Genomic DNA, 20,309 nt, shown 5'->3' on the forward strand with positions numbered 1-20,309 from the left:
ATTGTTTTTTCATTTGAAAACACCTTGGATTTAAAATCATGGTCGATCCAGGTCTCTAGGATTTCATTATAGGTCTCCATGTCAAGCTCTTTGACCTTATCCATGAACGTAGTCGCTTTCCTTTCCACATCATCCACTCTAGTGGTAAAGGATCCGAGATCCTGAGTCAACCGGCTTAAGTCATCCTGAGTTTTCTTAAGAAATTCAAGATCTGCAATTTGTGTCTTGAGCTGCGAGTTTTCGGATTGTAGAGCATTATAATCGGTTCTTAACACCTTAAAATCCTTATCTAGGTGATTGAAAGCCTGGATTGACTGTTCTTGCTCACTACGTAATATCTGAATTTGGGTATGGGCATCAAATATTTGTTTTTGCTGCTCAGAACTTTGTTTCTGAAATTCGGCAAATTTGGCCTCCAGCGCTCGGAATGAGTTGTTCTCAACTGTCTGCGATTTGGAAGATGTTACGGAGGACACGGCTTTTTCTAAGGTTTCTGCGAATTGCTGATCGAGTTTAGCGATACTTTTTGAGATATCGTCCCGTTCTAACTTTCCATTTTCGTCAAATCGTCGCTGGAATTCTGAGTATGGAGCATAATCATTAATTTTGCTGGCGACTTTATCAACTTCATTCTGACGTCGATGGTCTTCGCGCAAAAGTTTGGTTTTCCGTAAATTCAAAAGCATGCGCTCTTGAGAAGTCTCGTTGCATTTATATAAAATATCGAAAACTTCTTGTAACCTAGGATCTTTGGTTTTCGGAATGCTTGGTGGGGCTATAGGACCCGGACTGGATGTTTTAATTGCCTTTGGAATATTATCGGTGGCTATTGTTCATGTTAGACTAATTAGTGGCTTAGCGGATTATCGGGGAAATTAAAACTCACCCGGTTCAATTGGGGTTTGGGCGGGTACTTCTTGACGTTGGAATGCTATTCGTAGCACTAGCGGGGGAATAGGTACCTGACACAGCCCTTCTAGGACCGGTAGGAATTCTTGTGTCAAGAGAAAGTCGATGAAGGTCTTTTGAACCACCCATATCTCTTCCATGACCGTGTGGACTTCGTGTACCTTCCGCGTCCCCGGAGTCGCGTCGACCTAAAACCATGTTTCGGTCACGCTCACGGTCACGCTCAACCTCTCTGCCGCGATCACGAGAATATTCACTAGAAGCGTGTCGATCCTCTGATAATGGTTTATACGAGTCAATACCGTACGAACGGGCGTCGCTCGTCTTCAAAACCACTTACTCTGGATCGGGGGTATGACATAATAAAGTAAGAAAAATAATAATTGGGTTTGTGGTTATCAGAGGTATTGAATCCGAGGTTATCTTGCTAACCAGGGAAATAGAATCAGCCAGCGACTTCCCCAATTCTTGAAATTTACACTGCAACTTCCTGATAACCCAATCACGTACAACGCTGTCATTGCCTTGAAAGATCACTGCTCCAGGCTACTTAGGTTTTGTTGGCTCTTCCCAAGTCTTTGAAAAAAACTTAGATAGTAGAGACAACTATAACCCAAGTATAACAGGAACATGCAGTCTTGAACTCAGTCAAAAACACGGCGAGGCACAATAGGCACCTACCTAAGTAGATACTATAACGCCTTCAAACCTGATGTTTTTTTTATTACTTCAGAGTCGCGACGTGTGGGTAGGTACTGTACGAGAAAGTGTTGTTCAGAATGTTCAGAAGAGAGTAACCGGGCAAACGCAAGTCAATCACAATACTTGGAGATCTGCTCTCAAGATACAGTCTCAATATAAGTATTTAATCCTGTGCCAACGGATAAACAGTCGCCGCTGTCAGATTGAAGGCGTGGATCGAGCTGGATCGAGTTGGATCAAGTAAGGGAGGATGCAAGCAAGAGAAAGAGTTGGAACATTGAAGAATAAGTTGAAGAATAAGTCGGGTGGGTGGTGCTTGCAAAAATATATTGCTTCGGTAGGAGTTGCAGTAGAAGAAGTTGCAGTCTGGTAGAGTTTAGACCCCTTAGCGCTGTTAGCGCTTGGTAGGTGCACACAGCTAATTCAACACCGTGTTAGCGATAGACTTCGCTCCGTGGGCACCTACTTGACGAGTACTTAATAAGAAAATGAAAGGGAAAAGTGGTAGGTGGGCCAACGAGTATATGCGTTGTAAGATGCGTTCATGAATTATCAGACGACGGGAGCCAAGTAAATAGAGTAGGTACCTAAAGTACCTAAAATACCTAAGATAGGTACCTCCTATAGGCATGGATCACGAAAAGATGTAAACCAACCGTGCAGTACAACATTACCGGCAGTTGCCTGTACCTAGGTACACATCATAAAGATGAGAGGGGGGTGTCATGAATTTATAATAAAATACGAGGTGGATTTTGACTGTTGTTGCCAACAGAGAAAAAAAAAAAATAGAAAGCCAACTTGCTTTCATGTATAAAGTTGCTTAGTGTTGCAACTATGAGATCGACGCGATGAAACGCGATATGCAATCCAAAATAAAGTGGCAAAGAAACAAGTAGATAAAACCCGGTCCACGATTTAATTGCTTTTTCCAATCGGTTGGTTCAAGGTCGTAAGATTTAGTTAATATTAGGCTGGGGTACCGAAGTATGTATTGTATACTTGATCATTGGATTATTTTCAACAAAATATCGGTGGTGGCCAGGTAACACAACGATCAGAATATAAGTGAGTGGGGTAGGGCATCTGTTGTCAGGCGGTTCAGGTTGCACTGCATTTACCATTATGAGGAATTAATTAATATAACCAATCAAAAGATTTATATATCTATAACTCTGCGTACCCCCTTTAGTTGCCTTGTAAAGTTACACCGCAAAAGTCAGCCACCAGAAAAAGTCCTACCGGAAGATTGCTTCCAAAGAAGCCACAACGCCACATCTACTCGCCCTGGCAGCATATCGTATACGCCACAGATTTGCGAAGATGAACTGATAAGATATTCCGTATCGATACTGTACAACAAGCCGTGTACCCATGTAACGCGTTTAATTTTCCAGAGCTGCGATTTGACTTCTTAGGAAGCTTTAATCGGGTAAAGATTTAACAGGTAACAAGGCCAGCCAGCGAAGAGACAACGCCAAAACAGTAAACTCCAGAGCTACAAAAACACTCAACCCGAGGAATTGAAACCGAGTTTTCTTCAAAAATGGCTGCTGTAAGTAACCACTTTACAAATTAAAAAATTTCTTTACCGATAATAAACGAGAAATGGAGCTCCGAAAGCTAATCAATATTGTGGAAACATACAGCCCGTCATGACCGTCGGCGAGACAAAAGAGCTGCGAGGCTTGAACCTCATCGCGGCGCATTCGCATATCAGAGGCCTAGGCGTAGATGCCGACACGTTAGAACCTCGCTCGGCGTCGCAAGGCCTCGTCGGCCAGGAAAAGGCGCGAAAGGCGGCGGCTGTCATACTAGAGATGATTAAAGTAGGGAAGATTGCCGGAAGGGCGGTTCTCATTGCCGGACCTCCAAGGTAAGCCAAGCTACAATTCATACATCTATCAACTCTATGAACCTGCCATTGACCATACGACACCTCACAGCACGGGTAAGACAGCCATCGCAATGGGCATGGCGCAATCGCTCGGCCCGGACGTACCCTTCACATCGCTCGCCTCGTCCGAGATCTTCTCGCTCGAGATGTCCAAGACGGAAGCCCTAACGCAAGCCTTCCGCAAGTCGATCGGCGTGCGCATCAAGGAAGAATCTGAGATCATGGAGGGCGAGGTCGTCGAGATCCAGATCGACCGCAGCGTGACGGGCGGCGCCAAGCAGGGCAAGCTCACCATCAAGACGACCGACATGGAGGCCGTCTACGACATGGGCGCCAAGATGATCGACGCCATGACCAAGGAGCGCGTCATGGCCGGCGACATCATCTCCATCGATAAGGGCTCCGGCAAGATCACCAAGCTAGGCCGCAGCTACGCCCGCAGCCGTGACTACGATGCCATGGGTGCCGACACAAAGTTCCTGCAGTGCCCGGACGGCGAGCTGCAGAAGCGCAAGGAGGTCGTGCACACCGTTACCCTTCACGAGATTGACGTTATCAACTCCCGCACCCAGGGCTTCCTAGCCCTGTTCAGCGGCGACACGGGCGAGATCCGCAGCGAGATCCGCGACCAGATCGACACCAAGGTAGGCGAGTGGAAGGAAGAAGGCAAAGCCGAGATTGTACCTGGCGTGCTCTTCATCGACGAGGTACACATGCTCGACATCGAGTGCTTCAGCTACATCAACCGCGCGCTCGAGGTCGATCTCGCCCCCATCGTCATCATGGCCAGCAACCGCGGACACTCCAAGATCCGCGGTACAGATTACCGCAGCCCCCACGGTCTACCCCTCGACTTCCTCGACCGTGTCGTTATCATCCAGACGCAGACCTACTCGCCCGACGAGATCCGCCAGATCCTCGGCCTCCGCGCCACCGAGGAGGAAGTCGACGTATCAGCCGATGCCCTAGCCTTACTAACAAAGATCGGCCAAGAAGCCGGGCTCCGGTACGCCAGCAATCTAATCACAACCTCGCAACTAGTCAGCGCCAAGCGCAGAGCCAAGCAAGTATCCGTCGAAGACGTCCAGCGCAGCTTCAAGCTCTTTTACGATCCCGCCCGCAGCGTCGGGTTCGTAAACCAGTCAGAGAAGCGGTTAATCGGCGAAAGCGGCGCCGTCGACTTGACAGTAGCCAATGGGCACGCCGGTGGTGACGCTATGGAGATCAGCTGAGCGTAATTTGGGTGTTTTATTTCTTCCCCCTTTTCAGTGGCGTTACATGGGATACCAAAAGCTGGTAGCTTAGGCGAGAACAAGAGAGACAGGCCAAGCAAGCTACTACTACTACTACTACTATTTACCTACTATACCGGATGAGTAATTTACGATATAAGAGTGTGTATCATAGGTACATCGGCATAAGCGGATTGCAATATTGAGACTTTTCCAAGTTACAATTACTACTTTTGTATTAATTCGAAGTGATCAATTGTCAATGCGAGTAGAGAAGATAGAAGTAATTATGTGGTGATACTACAGGGTATGATTTTGCAATCTCGTCATGCAGTGTAACCAATTTCACAGCCACGATATATCGAAGATGTCAATATGAAGATGATTTTTTTTGTTTATTTCATTTATCTATGATGAATCATAATAATGTCGTACTGCTCAACCGAGCCCAGCCATATTCCCTGGCAGTCATTACTTGGACGAAAACCCACCCGCACGTTTTGATTACGCCGTCAGAGCTTTCTTTCATTAAGTTGTAGGAAATTATTTGCCAGCGTCAACCTTGGCGACGTAGGACAGGAGATCAAGGACACGTCGGCTGTAACCCCACTCGTTGTCATACCAGCTGACAAGCTTGACGAAGTTCTTGTTTAGAGAGATACCGGCCTTGGCATCGAAGATGGAAGAGTTGGTGTTGCCGTTCAAGTCAGTAGAGACGACATCGTCCTCGGTGTAAGCCAGAACGCCTGAGATAATATATTAGCTCCGAGTTTGGGTTTATTATTAGATAGAAATATAGCTTACCCTTGAGAGGACCCTCAGCAGCCTCCTTGATAGCGGCCTTGATCTCGTCGTAGGTGGCACCCTTCTCGATACGGATGGTCAAGTCGACAACAGAGACGTTGGAGGTAGGAACACGCATGGACATTCCGGTAAGCTTGCCGTTAAGGTCGGGAATGACCTTACCGACGGCCTTGGCGGCACCAGTGCTGCTGGGAATGATGTTCTGAGCAGCGGTACGGCCACCTCGCCAGTCCTTGTTGGAGGGACCGTCGACAGTCTTCTGTGTGGCAGTGTAGGAGTGAACGGTGGTCATGAGACCCTCAATGATGGTGAACTTGTCGTGGATGACCTTGGCAAGGGGAGCAAGGCAGTTGGTTGTGCAAGAGGCGTTGGAGATGACATCGGCCTTGCCGTCGTAGGTCTTCTCGTTCACACCAATGACGTACATGGGGGCATCGGCAGAGGGGGCAGAGATGACGACCTTCTTGGCACCACCCTTCAAGTGAGCCTTGGCCTTCTCAGTGGTGGTGAAAACACCAGTCGACTCGACGATGTACTCAGCACCAGTCTCCTTCCAGGGGATGTTGGGGGGTCACGCTCCTGGTAGAACTTGACCTTCTTGCCGTTGACAATGAGGCCATCGCTCTCGTGGGAGACGGTTCCCTTGAAGATACCGTGAGTCGAGTCGTACTTCAGCATGTATTCAGCGTAGTGAGTCTCGATGAAGGGATCGTTAACGGCAACGATCTCGATATCCTCGTGCTCGACAGCATTTCGGAAGACGATACGGCCGATACGGCCAAATCCGTTGATGCCAACCTTGACAACCATTTTCAACTGAGTCTGCGAGGATTGATGTTAGATGAGATTTTGGGCTATCAGGTGAAATTGAGAGTATGATATAGAAGATGAAAAAATTTAAGTTTGTAGGATAAGTCGTAAGACGAGGTATTTCAATTCATTCAGCTCAATGGATCACGGCCGTCCGAAATTGATAAAAATAGAATTGTTACTGTGTAGTACAGCAATTCCATTTTTTGACTGGTCTCGTCTCGCATCCCAGCGTTGCAGAAAGAGCTTTCCGAGATTCCAAACAAAGCCAAGTGATCCAAGTAGGCGGGCGGGGCAAGAAACAAAACCCTCGTCGACGTTACAACATCCATGCGATAATCAATAGCGGGGTAGTGAAGTGTGAGCTGTTTGGAGGGGGGGAGAGAGGGGAAGCTATCTCTTACCTATTATTTAAATTGGAAAAGTTAACGTTCTGTTTTTGCTGGACTCTGACGTGAACTAGAAGCTTGATTAGAGAAAAATAATAACAAGAGGAAAGAATTGAAAGAGGTAGACGGACCAGATTAAATATGTTGTTGTTGAGTAAAAAGAGGGATATGGAGGGGTTACTAGTGTTATGATGGCATATGAGCGACATAAAATAAAAATGGAATTGGTTGAGGGACGAGACCTTACCTTTTCTAGGTACCTGCCTACCAAGAAAAAAAAATATGATGCAGCAAGGTGGGTAGGTGGGGTGCTTAATCCCTCCCATAACAGCAATAGCAGCCCATAACAACTTCCCTATGGTTTTTCCCATAGACTTGGCCCTTACAACACACTTGCCCACATGCGATTACCCAGCTGCCCAGACAAGGCCTATTATTTTTAGAGGGGTTAAAAAAGTAACTTCATTCGGGGAATTCCTACTGTACTCCTTGATAAACTGTACTTACTAGTTACATTAACATCCGCAGTACCCCGCCGCGCTTCTCTCTCAATACACATGTTACACCTACGCTAACATACTAAATCCATAATCACGTCTAACATCAGATGTTTCTAAAGAGAATATGATGCGTTGACTTATATGGCGAGAGATATGAGCTGACTTAATAGAAATCAAACGAGAAGTATCGTGCAATCACAAGATAAAAAATCCTCTATCATATATCAGTCAATAAGTCAATAAGTCAATATCAAATTAGATACCAATGCTTTTTTTCGTCTTTCTATGTTCTTTGCTCTTCGTTGTTCTTTTATAGGGGATCTATACGAAACGAGTACGACGGACAAACCCATAGAACCGGGTAAGATGTATAGCGCTTGTAACTCCGGAGAGCTCCTAGAAACAGTGTACTTAAGATCCGTTGACATCACACAGATCCTTATTCGAGGGACTATCAGTGACGACCCCCAAATTCAATAAATGCGTCCCATGAAAAATAACTCAAAACTCATAAGGAAAAAGACTATCATATTTCTCAAACTGAGGTCTTAAAGAGGGTCTTGAAAGCTTCCAAGAGTTTCAAACCAAGCTCCGACATCCATGTATATCCAAAGTCACTCTTCCATAGCCGAGAAACATTCTTATCACTGTGTTAAACGAAAATGGCACGAATGTCTAACGGGTTCTCGGTCATTGTACGGGACGCATTTCACGATTATATCCGATATAGCTCGGCTCTTGCAAAGCATAGCCGAATTGGCTAAGACGACAGAGTAAGAATTACTTCGTCGTGATTCCAATATTAAACAAAGTCAAGACGAATTATTGCGTTGGTCCGAAACCCATGAGAATAGGATGGCGAACTTCTAGTGTTACTATTGTTACGGCGTTCGGCGGCTCAGCTTACACATTCCACATGTGGGCATAGATCTCAACTTTTAGTTCGATGTTGCCTTCAGGGTCCCCCATTAACATGCATCTAAGGTCCGCCAGGTACCGGAGTTTCAAAGCAACGCTACTCCGCAGCTATTCCGTATGACCTCTCGAGAGACTACAATACTAGTGTATCAGTGTATCAGTGTATCATAATCGACTGCTGATAAATAGCTATCAATGCTCGCCATCAGCTTCTACTGATCGTCACGCCTTATCGTGTGACCCATGAGTCAAAAAACAACGAACAGTTAACTTCTCAACTTGTTGAATTGTTAATGCGTTGTATCCGACATCGCATGTGTGTGACAAAAATGACAAAAACCTTCCACCTGGCTGGCCAACCTCCTGATCCAACCAATGTGGATGGGCAAGGGCCAAACGTGCCAATAAAGCATACGCAAGCCATAGATAGCAGTAAGCAGAAAGCAGAAAGCAAAATCTTACCAGCATTCTCCCGCTAATCAAGCTTATTCTAGTGAAGTTCATGACTGGCCGAATGGGCAACGCCACACAAGGCTGGAGAAAATAGGCCCGATCATTGGTTTCTCCCTCCCACGGCAACACAGCATTCAAGGGGCACCATAGGAAGCACCTAGAGGCTATCTACTAGTCTATACAAGTCGTAGTAAGACTATCGACGCGCCGGTTAGCCGCGCTATACATTACATAGCTCCATTGCCTAGGCCACGTCCATCTCCGGTGGAAATTTGACTCCATCTAGAACTTCTGCCTTCGGTAATTTCGTGGATCCCGGCTCCGGCAGCCGGAGCCAATTGCTTGGCTTTAAAAACCTGAGCCCTTTTTTTTTCAATTACGAGCTCTACATGTATGTATGCGGGCCGCATGCTCTTTACATGATTTAATGACGAATAGCCGTTTGTTGATTTTGATTATACTCCCTTGGCTTATCCCGCGAGAGGGCTGAATAAAGCCACGACAAAGCCGGTGCGGCATTTACTTCGATTCCTCGTAATTTTAGCCTATGCGAGCTCTGTTTTGAATGCCAATTATAAAACAGATGAGAGCGTTTACTTCTAAACAGCCGTATAGACCTAGCAAACTCGATGTTATTAATGTATAAAGTTGCACTTCTTAGTTATGAGGTTCTGCTAGTTAGGTATGTTTTCTATATTAACAGGTAGCCAATGAAATGAAAAATTATACACATCGTCGAACTCGAAGCACATGACTTTCCAATATCATACACCCTGAATAGCGCCGATGCCACAATCAACGCCATATTTCAGAAATACTTCGCATAGTGATGATTGTAATTGAGGTATATCAATATCCTTGTTTACGAATTGGTGATCATGGCTATACATTGTAGTCGCTTTTTAACTACGACCCCAGTCATTTAGCTAAATACCTAGGTTAGATATGTCTCGTTCATCACCGATGCAATTACCAAACGCCTCAAGGCAGAATACACGTTCCCATAAACCTAGCGCTCACTCAGAATTAATCATACCAACATCTCACATTCATCCAGCGGAAATACCTCGTAATCACAAATATACATATAAATTTTCTTGTTCTTTTTGAATAAATAAACCCCTGTACCACTACCCAGTCCCCATCCCTCATATCCCGGAATTTATTTGTCAGCCATGAGTCCCCTGTTTGCCCTTTTCGTACACCAGCGCCCCTACGATTGGGCGTTGCGAATCCAAAGTGGCTGACCGCATGTTCACGCCAGCTGGGGGAGGGGTGCGAAAGACCCAACCCGATCCCACGATGCTGGGTGTCTTAATAAGCATACCAATGCTGTTTCGCCTCATCGTTATATATAATATATGGGTCCCCGTCAGCAACGCCCTGTATAATACATAGTCACGAGAGGTTGTCCGGGATATGGTAATGATACCATTGGTATTTCGTAAAGCTAAAGCCATGAGTAACCATTTTAGTAGATGCTAAATATGGGGTATATCACAGGTCATGTTCTACGTGGCCGTCTAATATTACCTAGCATTCTCACCAGAAAGCCCCTATGATATTGGCGGATCTATAATCAGGAATAAGCTCGACAGTTAGTCATATTCTTGATCAAAGCCATTATTAACCAGTACTCATAGATACCATTAGAAATCTTATCGGTATACATCGAGCGGCTGGGGACGTCATATGTAGCGATGCATATCTCTCAGTGTTACCTAATCAGTTCTAAATACGACGGGGTTTTGGTAGAACTTGTTCATATATGACTTTATAAGCAGATTCCTACTGTACTTCAATACTTGCGGTGATAGATTAGATCATTCGCACCAGCACCACTAATATCCTCGATTCAAGAAGCAAGGTTGAATTCATCATTCGCTATGGTGGCCATGTACAGCAATGATACAACTAGCTGGGTATAATCAGTGCGAACGCCCCCTTAATTACAGGTCTCCTCTTATCTTGAGAAGTCCTGCCATCCAAGTATAATACTGGTAGCATATGATTTGTTCAAGTATCCGTTCATGGGTATTTCAGTACACCATTTTCGAAGGGCGCCTCGAATCCATAAACGCCTCTGAAATGCTGTCATGAGCTCGTGAACCTGTCCTACACTATTACTTGAGTCCAAATCCCTCGCTCTCGTTAACCGCTCGCCATAGAAATTCTTCCAGTCTTTGGCGTGAGGCGTAGCGGTATAAGCCTAAGATATTAAAGCACGTCCTCGCAGAAGGGAACCGCCCTTCGTCGATGCCTAGACAATTGATCTTGATTACGAGAGATGCCGCACCCATAGCAGGGATGCGGTCGCTGCCCGTTATGAAAGATAGCAACCGACGTTGATCCGTAATAGAAGCTCTCTCGAAAGTATCCAGAACCACTGTACCGTGGGCTGTTGCTCGGGCGGCATGTGTATTGGCCAGTTCGTATACGCCGCGGCCCCTTGCAAGGCAGTAATATCTAACGATTCATCTGAACCGCGGATAGGAGTTCAATCTCCTCCGGTTTGAAAAGTGTCAGTGCATTACCAGCACATACGGTAAAAAAGCCTCGCTTGAAAGGTTCAAATTGCCGGCTGACCGAAGTATCAAGCAGATACCTGACATATAGATCGACATACTCCCGCCGGTTTGCGTTTGTCACCATCTTCGACTCGCCCCCTGGGCAAAGAGGCACTCTAACCCTAGTACCATATTTCTCGATTTCAATCACGAAGTCGAGACAAAATGTAGACTGGACATCTCCTTCGTAGCTTAGAACTGCCTTAGGCCCCTTGCGAGGACTGGGCGAAAACTCAGCTAATCGTCCAAGGTGTAGTTCATTGTCGGACGTAAGTGCGCTGGTGCCCCGAGGGTTGGGGAGGAGCAGAAGCGAGCAGCTTTCTAAAAGCAAAGGGTGGGAATGCGACATCCAATATGGTTGAGTTATATATGGCCAGGCCAAGTACACTCCGACAAGAAAGTATTGATCTGACGTCTCGAAGTATTTTGGGTTGAAGTAGCAGAAATTAGAGTCTTCGTCGTAAACAAAGAGTCCTATGATCATAACATTAGACATAATTCTTGAGATGAAATGAGTGAGACACTAACCATGGTCTGGATGATACCTCTCTCACGAGAAGTAAAACCACTCCTTCCGAAGTCCCCGCCATCAATACCCTCCCCCTCTGAATTCGATACGTAGACCTTTTTGATTTCCTCACTACCGCTACCAACGACTTCGCTTACTTGCTTCAGGCTGTCTTCCACGAGGCATTCTCGGCGGATTATTATGTTAAGGTATTGCTCGTAGTTCCTGTGCGTCAGAATACTATCGAAGAAGGCTTCTCTCGCTTTTCCAGCCATTTGCCGTTTGGCATCAAACTCCAATATCTGTATCTTTGCCCAGATGCTGAGAAAGATGGATATTGGCAGAAAGTGAAACGGCCTCTTCTTGATTCCATAGCTCAAGTCGGCTTTGAAGTCTAAGCCGTACTAACGAGTTGTAAAAATCGCTTTCGGTATTAAATGGCCATGACTACGCCCATTGGATTTATCAGTAGCCGGACGTGTGTCAAAGTGTTAGCTGAATATACAAGAGCCATGACTCTTGCGGCGGTAATCTGCCAGTCGTCCGTATATGCCGCCCGTTGCGGTTCGATAGGCAGCTTCTGCTTTTTTGACTTGGAGGATTCTAGGGCGGCGTGAAGTGATGCTGCTGTGTTACTGGAGCGAGAATTAGACATCTGTGGGATTAAACCACCCGTCACGTCAATTCGTGGCTCAACCTTTCTGGCTTTGCCGGCTCAACCTGTAGGCAATGAACCCACTAATAAATCCTTCGTTTGAAGAAGGAGATGTCGGGAGACCTAGAGAAACCAGGTAACCAGATGATGATGGCATGGTTCGAGGAGTTTGCTAGTAAACCAAGAATTCGCTTGATAATTCCAGAGTGCCTTCCGGAGGTCTTAGTCTGAGACTCTATGCACTCTGCCCTGCAGCCACTCTTTCCCTTGCTTAGATTTGATATTGGCCGCGTTTGATATTTTGAATCCTGAAATAAGAAGAGGATTTGCCAACATCAAGAGCAAGAAACGAATATCTCGAGGCTCTTTCATTAACCGACATGGTCGTTTGAGGAGTGTTTCTGTACACTTAATAGAACCTGTTGTATATGCTCTTGAGCCGAGATAGCGAGTGATTCGAATTGAAATAGCTTTGCATCTGTCAGCACCGAGACGGACAGGTACAAGTACTTCCGCGTAGCTTCTGGCCAGAGCTGGGCTGCATTGACTACCATATGATACCATTCACTGGCTACACCCCAGTCGATTCGGGGGGATCTGGAAGACACAATGGAAGGTGCATCGTCTTTCCGCCGGGATGGGGTCTTTGAGGGTAGAACCTCCTCTTGACCCCCGGTCCACCATGTGCCATTCTCGGCGAAGTCGCCCAAAAGTAATAGTTTAGGGTCGAGTTCTGAAATTGGTGTGTCGTCGCGAACTGGCTCCTTCCTACTTTCAGGGACCTGTTGCTTAACAGCTTCGGGGGGAAGCTTAGAGCTGGCGCTCATATGCCGAGTGGCGAATGAATTGTTGATACATAGATATGAACTAAAACATGATACTAAGTATTCCTCCAGCTTCTTAAAAACTATCTTGGGCTCTAAGTCCGAAACTGTGGCGTCTGGACATTCACCGACGGGATCAGTCACTGGGAAAGTCGAGCTCCTGACATCAGGATACGACGTCGAGTACGACCTTGCCATGGATACATTACGGTTCAATGGATTTGGTTCAAGATTGAGATCGGCGAAGTCATCGAACACGGCATTATAGACATGACTAGGCGGGCTTGTACTTGAAGTGGGCGGACTACCTTGCTTACTTGGGGGTTGGATTTTTGCAGAATGCTCGTTGGGCGGACGTGATTGTGCCGATATACAAGCTTCTAAACGATGAACGTAAACATTGCTTGATAATATGCTTGGTGCGATCGAGCGATATAGAATTTGCTATAAGAGTAAGTAAAGGTCATGATCCTGGGATATAACAGCAGAACATACGACATTGCGAAGGTCGTCGTGAGGGGCCGAACTCAGTCTCGTTTGGAGGTGAAGCACCGCTAACTCCGAGCTGTGTACCCATGTGACCAACAGTGGAATCGTATGGTTTGAGGTCATTTATGGTTAAGCAAATGGTGCACCTGAAGATATGAAGCTCTTTAGGCCATCGGACCAAGCTAGCACACGTCATACAATTCCCAGTCGCGAAATCTGCTGGCCCACGCGGTATCATTCTAGGGGCCATATTCTGCTGCGGTATGGGTTTAGGACCAATGTCAGCGGTGAAGTCTCCGCTTCCATTCTCGTCTTCGGGTCGGGCATTCTTCCTCTTCTTGCTAGAGAAAAGCGAAGGAAATGGGTGACTCATTGAGCGCGAGTGCTGGGCAGGACGATTCGGCTTCGTGACAGGTATATCGTCGTCGTCGGAACTCGAATCGACTTGTACTTGAATATTTCTCAACGGTTCAAATTCGGGACGCCTCGAATTACCTCTAGGGCGGCGAAATTGTTCGTTCGCGGACGGATCACGAGGCGGAAAGTCATAATGACCAAAAGGCCGATTAGAACGAGACATATTGCTTGCTAAGGTTGCTTAGGTATATAGCTTGCAATTGCAGAAATTGGGTGAACCCAGCAGCAAGAACGGGGGGTTATCTCTGCATCTACCTAGCTTCTACCAAGATATATCTAGACAAGGTAAGTAGAGTCTAGCTCAAGAGAGAGAGAAAAAGAGTCGTGGCAAGTGAGAAGCTCATAGACAGGTACTAGATCGTTTGACGATTTGACAGCGATAGCAATCTCTACCCGGGTAGATCTCGACAGGAACAAACACTGACGCAATACTTATTCTGTATAATAACAAGATCCGTCGGTGACAATATCTCGTATGAAAGATTTAGAGGAGACATAGATCCTGGGGATCACTGCAAATAGTAGCAGTGTATCATAGGTCCTAGGGTAGATCGTATGGTCTCGTCTCGTCTCGTGTGGGAAAGATTAGGAATTCGTTAACAAACTGAATTTGGCTCAAAGCCCAAAGATTTCGTGCCAGTTTGGAAATTGGAGGAGCTTATGAAACAGAATGAACCAACCATAGCACTTGCCGCTTCCCGAAAACCCCCTTGGAATTAGGCCTGACAGGTACCTAATGGTTCTAGCCTGTTAGCGTGCCGCTTGCCCCCCCAAATCTGCCCAAACCTGCCCCAGTCTCCGCAAGCATCCCATACAAGATCCACCATCTTGCGTTGCACGACATACATAATGAGGTACCTTTCTGACGGTAGGTGCCACGCAGCCACGCAAGTGTAGGTACATTACATATGTACATTTATTATGTACCTGTAATTCGTATCCTCATCCAAGTTTGAGCAGGGGTAAAGCATGGGCAATTTGACAGTTCTGACAAGTTGATTTCCCGCCGACGCAACCTAATCCAGGAAGTTAATCGTTTTAACTTGCCGCCATAACTTAATAGCCTTTTTCTACAGCACATGCTAACTGTAAAATGGAGATGCAAGCATATCGTAATTACATGTTGTAATTACAACTTTATTTAGCTAACCCCATCAGATTTTGCAGAAGACAGTATCGATTCAGTATATTTTGAAACATTACGTAGGTAGTTGTGAATAGGACCACCAGTTCACTAACCCTGGACGTTATCTTGTGTTACCATCAATGATAACATATTATAGAGGCATATTAGGAGAATGATTAGTTCAAGTTTGGACTCAACTTTGCTCCATTATGTAGGTAAATACGAAATAGATCTCTCGAAATAAAGCTCAGTTACAGAAATCGACAACCAATGATTAGAATATACTCTAAGAATGGTCCTTAATCCTATAAGCCAATAAGATTTCTAATGTCTTAAAGAGGGTTATATCGTAGATAGTTCGCACTTTTATTCACAGCAACTCCAGTTAAATACTCAATATTAAATATATTTTAAGCCTCTGTGTTGTGAAGCTTATGAATTCCAGGAACTGATAGAGGTAGTTAATATATTTAAGAACCTTCGAGGGAAGACATGTTTCCCGTAGTAGCATTACTTGATACAAATGGAGGAACCAAGAACTCTGAGTTATGTATTGGACAATACTACAATCATAGTGCTTCTAATCTCGGCGTATATAGTATTTACAACAGTGGCCTACCTGAACCCGAATTCTGACCTGATCTCAGAACTTCAAAATATTAATCCTTTTGGCTTGGGTTCTATCCCATCCAACAAAAAAGCCCTCCTTGATACTTCATCACCTAGAAAAAAAGACAAACACAATTAAACCCCATCCGCAGTGCTTGTGAACACCTCTCACAAACCTCAAGGCTTTTCTATAAAAAGTTGTTCTTGTTCTTTTAATTTTCTTCTTAAACAAAAGTAGATATCATCTCGTGCTCTGTAGAATTTCCCTTGTTACTTCTACATTATTTACCCCCAATATTATGTTCCTATATTCAAAGATTTATGCTAATATGATCTACTTTGATATTCACTCTCCGAGATATCCGCTACCTTGTTAGAAGTATGGTTTGTCTATACGTTTGTAAAGATGCCGGTAATGAAAACTGGTATTGCCTAAATTGAAAGGCGTCACAAAAGACTTACATAAATCTACATAATTGAAAGTGATAGCATGAACTTTTGCCAGCTACACTCACATAGATAGGCCCTTAAACATGGCTGTATGCCCCTTAAGCTACTCCTTACTCTGTCCAACTTAACAAGTTAACAACTTTAGGCTTAACTACCAAGTATAAGTAAACAGACTTAATTATCTCTTGAAGTACCAACAAGAGACAGCGCTTTTACCACTGGAATCTAACCAGGGGGATTTCTCGTGAAGTTTAATAAAGAAATATATTGGACACTTTTGCGGTTTTGACGTGCCAACCAAATCGGAGTGTACATATACCTTTTAGTTACTTAACTACCTTTTATCATGAGACCGAAACTAAAAGTACCTAAGGTTGTCATCTATTGCAGCATGCTACCTGCCTTGTCTACCTTGTACACCGTACGCAAATATAAGGAAGTTTCGAACTGAGGTACTGAGTCATGATCTTGTTTGGCGGACTGCTAGAAGGCCAGCTGTAGACAGCATTGTGACTCCTGTATCAACTGTAGAGAATCTTTACGGAAGGCGCACTCTACGTACTAAAGCTATGTATCTTAGTCACTTCAGTTGAGATGCCAGCGGGCTTGCAGTTGCTAAGTTTCGTATACAGTTGCTACGTTTCGTGTACAGTTGCTAACTTTCTTATACAGTTGCTAAGTTTCTTAGGTAGCGCCGTGGTTACGGCAACCGTTAAATCCGGCAGAATCCTAAATGCCACCATCACCACCCTCGTCACCGCCCTCAGGCGAAGGTAAAAGTCTGCGCACATCTGCGCACAGTCAATAATTTCTTCCTCTCTTCTCTTCACAAAAAAAATTCAATCAACATCAACATCAACATTAACAATCTATCTTAACTAATTAACAATCTTAATTAATTAACAAGCCATTCCTCAACAAGCTGGCAATATGATGTCGCAATAAACCAACTAAAATAAAAGACTTATTCTAATAATTAGGCACAGTCTTGACAAAGTAAGTTTACTACTATGATACTTCTATCTTCACAACTTGTCGGCGACGCTGGAATACTAATTGAACAATAGTCCATAATCGGCGACAGGGAAAGGGGAATACCATAAGGTAACTTAAAGTGTTCTCTGTACCTGAAGCTCATGAATCACAATTGAGAAGGTATGTTCTGTCATCTCATTTCATATGATATAACTATAAGTTACTAACTATCATTAGTGATGATAACTCGTGCTGGCAATGGGCCTTCTCCATCAATACAGGAGAACAGGATATCTACTCCTTGATGTCAACATCCTCATCCTGGTAAGTAGCCCAATCTGGACCCATGTGCACAGCGCAAATACAGTGCTAACTATTTGTCCAGTCACAAGAGGACCATAAGTAACCTAAACCTCGCAAAGCCTTGCGGAACCTCGCGAAACAGTAACAAACCCTAAACTTCTAACCTACCTTCCACGAGCAAATTACTATCGAGGCGGGGGCGCGGGTCCTAGCCTTGGTGGCAGCAGCTATCAGGTTCACTCGCCCTACAAAAACACATCCCATCCCTTCTAAGTCCTTACACCTTACTCCCTACCCTTTAACCTTCTTCTAAACTACCAACGCTCATAATTCATCATACCCTATGGCCTATATGGCTCCGGCTGCACCTACCGCACCTGCCGCACTTGCCGATCCGGTCCCAACCGATGCCCGCTGCTCCGGCCCCGATTCCGACTCCGACCCCGACGCTGTCCTCGCACCTCCGCTAGGGTAAGTACATTATAACCACATATTGTATATGAGAGGCAGGAAACTAATTTAAATAAACGTTTCTAGCATAGCCGTGACAAATTTCTGGACCTACAACTCGTCTACCCCGGTCAGCTTGCAGTTATGGGACCTTTCAAATTATAAGAAACATTAATCTCATCAACCATAATCTTCACATCAACTACACTTTTTGAATAATCTCCAAGTACTGCCACAGCAGTTTATCAGGTAGTTAAGGTAAGTGATAGCTCCTGCTAATACCCCCTCCTTTCCTGTTCCACCTATTTTCTTATATCATAACCTGGCTCTTGATTCTTCTTGAAGATATCTCTGTCGAGGCTGAACGCAGACACATTATTCTTTTTGGAGCCCATCGCTAATATTAAGCAAGATGTCAAACGAAAAGATTGACTTGAATAACGGAACGTCCGTTACCAAAAACAGGCCATCATGATGGTGGCTGTTTTAAAAACGCAAGTAAAGACTTGGTAAAAACCGTGGATTGGACAGCGGTGAGCACCGAGGCAGGATATGCTTCTCGTCGTGTCGCTCGCGACACTTTCACAACGCGCTGACCCTAACTAATCCGTTACGAAGAAGCAAGTAGCCACAATGGTGGCTATTTTCAACAATGCAAGTAGAGACTTGCTCAAGACCGTAGATTGGACCGCGGTGAGCATCGAGGCGGGATATGCTTCGCGTTCTTCTGCTCGCGATGCATTTACAACACGCTGACCCTAACTAACCCTAACCCTAACTAATCCGTTACCAAAAAACAAGTAGCCATGATGGTGGCTATTTTGAAAAACGCGAGTAAAGACCTAGTAAAAACCGTGGGTTGGATAGCGATGAGCACCGAGGCAGGATATGCTTCTCGTCGTGTTGCTCGCGACACTTTCACAACGCGCTGTAAGGCGTTCCAGTCCAATGGCAATATTAAACAGGATGTTTGATGAGCACATGGACTTCAACGATGGCTGGGGCCTCACCATGACACAGCTCTGAAGAATTGAGGAACAGGGACATATTAATACATAGTAAGTAATTCATCTTCTTACCCGTCTCTACATAGTGATAAGAGCCGGGGCTGACATTCTTCCTTTAGGTACTTAGCTGTTCACTTTTTGGCTATACTCTATTCACTCACCAACCAAGTTTCCGCTACATTAACTCACGGGAATGAGGGTCACGCCCACAATATAGGTGGGTGGCTCTCTACCAGAGGATATAAGCCAAGTCCAAGAATGTCTTATAAATCGTCTACTCTCTACTCCTGGCCCTAGCTGTTTAGCGAAGACATGAATCGTCTTCATGGTGGAGGATTATATTCTGGGAGGTATCAGAAGACTCATGGAGTACCATTGCATCTTGTAAGTGTTTTATCTTCTTACCCCTCCCTTAATAAAGATAAGAATTGGGGTTGACATTTTTCTTTAGCACATATAGCTCTGGTAGCACCTATGGCTCCTATGGTACTTGCAGTTTCTGCTGTGCCTATGGCTCCGGCTGTTCCTGTCACCACTGCTGTCCCTGCCAGGTGCGGGACGTTGATCCTCAGTACTTAGGCGCCTATATCATACACTTACATTCTTCACGACCTATGAAGGTGAATATCTCTCTTCCCAATGGCATTGAGCAAGCAATCGAAGACCAGGGTAATGTCTACCTATATATCGCCTACCACTAACCCTGGCACCTAATATCTTCAACACGAATCGTCTTACGGGAAGGGTTATTCTAAGAAACACCAACAAAGACATGGACGGATATAACGCATCTTGTAAGTATTTTATCCTCCTGCTTTTCCTCGACAGTAATAAGGATAGGGACTAATATTTTTTCCTACCTAGTGTGCTCTTATCCATCATGCCTCGAAAATGGTTGTAACCTAAGCATGAAAACTTCTTCAACAAGCTCTCACGTATTTAATTATTCTATTATCTGCCTATCCTTCTTCTCCTAACCTACGAACATCATCCACCTATGAGTTCAACTTCACTCAAGAATCTCATGTCAGATAAGAAGATTCCAGTCACTTACATCTCTTGAAACATGGCGGATCATTAAGGAATATGTGACCAAGGCCTCTTTGCCCCAAACCTATCCAAAGTATGTCGTGGGTGGTTCCCTTCCGGAGGACATTAAACCTGCTGCAGGAACATGACTATAATTAATCTATTATCTACTCATGGCCGCTTTCTCCTATGGCACGAACTACCTTAAGTCGGAGGGCTACATCACCTCGAGCGTGTCGTCATAGAAGCTATGGGGAACTCGTGATATACACGCATCTCGTAAGTG

At 45.0% G+C, this 20,309-nt stretch overlaps 3 protein-coding genes across 3 annotated transcripts; 1 reads left to right on the plus strand and 2 right to left on the minus strand.

Annotated features, from left to right (window-relative positions):
- Positions 1–3,266: 3,266 nt before the first annotated feature.
- GL218_00721 (RuvB-like helicase 2) lies at positions 3,267–4,740 on the plus strand (the record flags this gene model as incomplete). The annotated part of the gene is made up of 2 exons (XM_033577156.1): positions 3,267–3,487; positions 3,558–4,740. The coding sequence occupies 2 exons, from the start codon at positions 3,267–3,269 to the stop codon at positions 4,738–4,740; spliced, it is 1,404 nt and encodes a 467-aa protein (XP_033441569.1).
- Positions 4,741–5,283: 543 nt separating this feature from the next.
- On the minus strand, positions 5,284–6,354 carry GL218_00722 (Glyceraldehyde-3-phosphate dehydrogenase; the record flags this gene model as incomplete). Its single annotated transcript, XM_033577157.1, has 3 exons — positions 5,284–5,486; positions 5,545–6,094; positions 6,139–6,354. The coding sequence occupies 3 exons, from the start codon at positions 6,352–6,354 to the stop codon at positions 5,284–5,286; spliced, it is 969 nt and encodes a 322-aa protein (XP_033441572.1).
- A 6,361-nt stretch (positions 6,355–12,715) lies between these two features.
- GL218_00723 (uncharacterized protein) lies at positions 12,716–13,171 on the minus strand (the record flags this gene model as incomplete). Its single annotated transcript, XM_033577158.1, has 1 exon — positions 12,716–13,171. One exon carries the CDS (start codon positions 13,169–13,171, stop codon positions 12,716–12,718), a length of 456 nt encoding a protein of 151 aa, XP_033441571.1.
- Between the last annotated feature and the right edge of the window lie 7,138 nt (positions 13,172–20,309).

This window comes from Daldinia childiae, assembly GCF_008694065.1.
Source record: "Daldinia childiae strain JS-1345 chromosome Unknown Scaffold1, whole genome shotgun sequence".
Lineage (NCBI taxonomy): Eukaryota > Fungi > Ascomycota > Sordariomycetes > Xylariales > Hypoxylaceae > Daldinia > Daldinia childiae.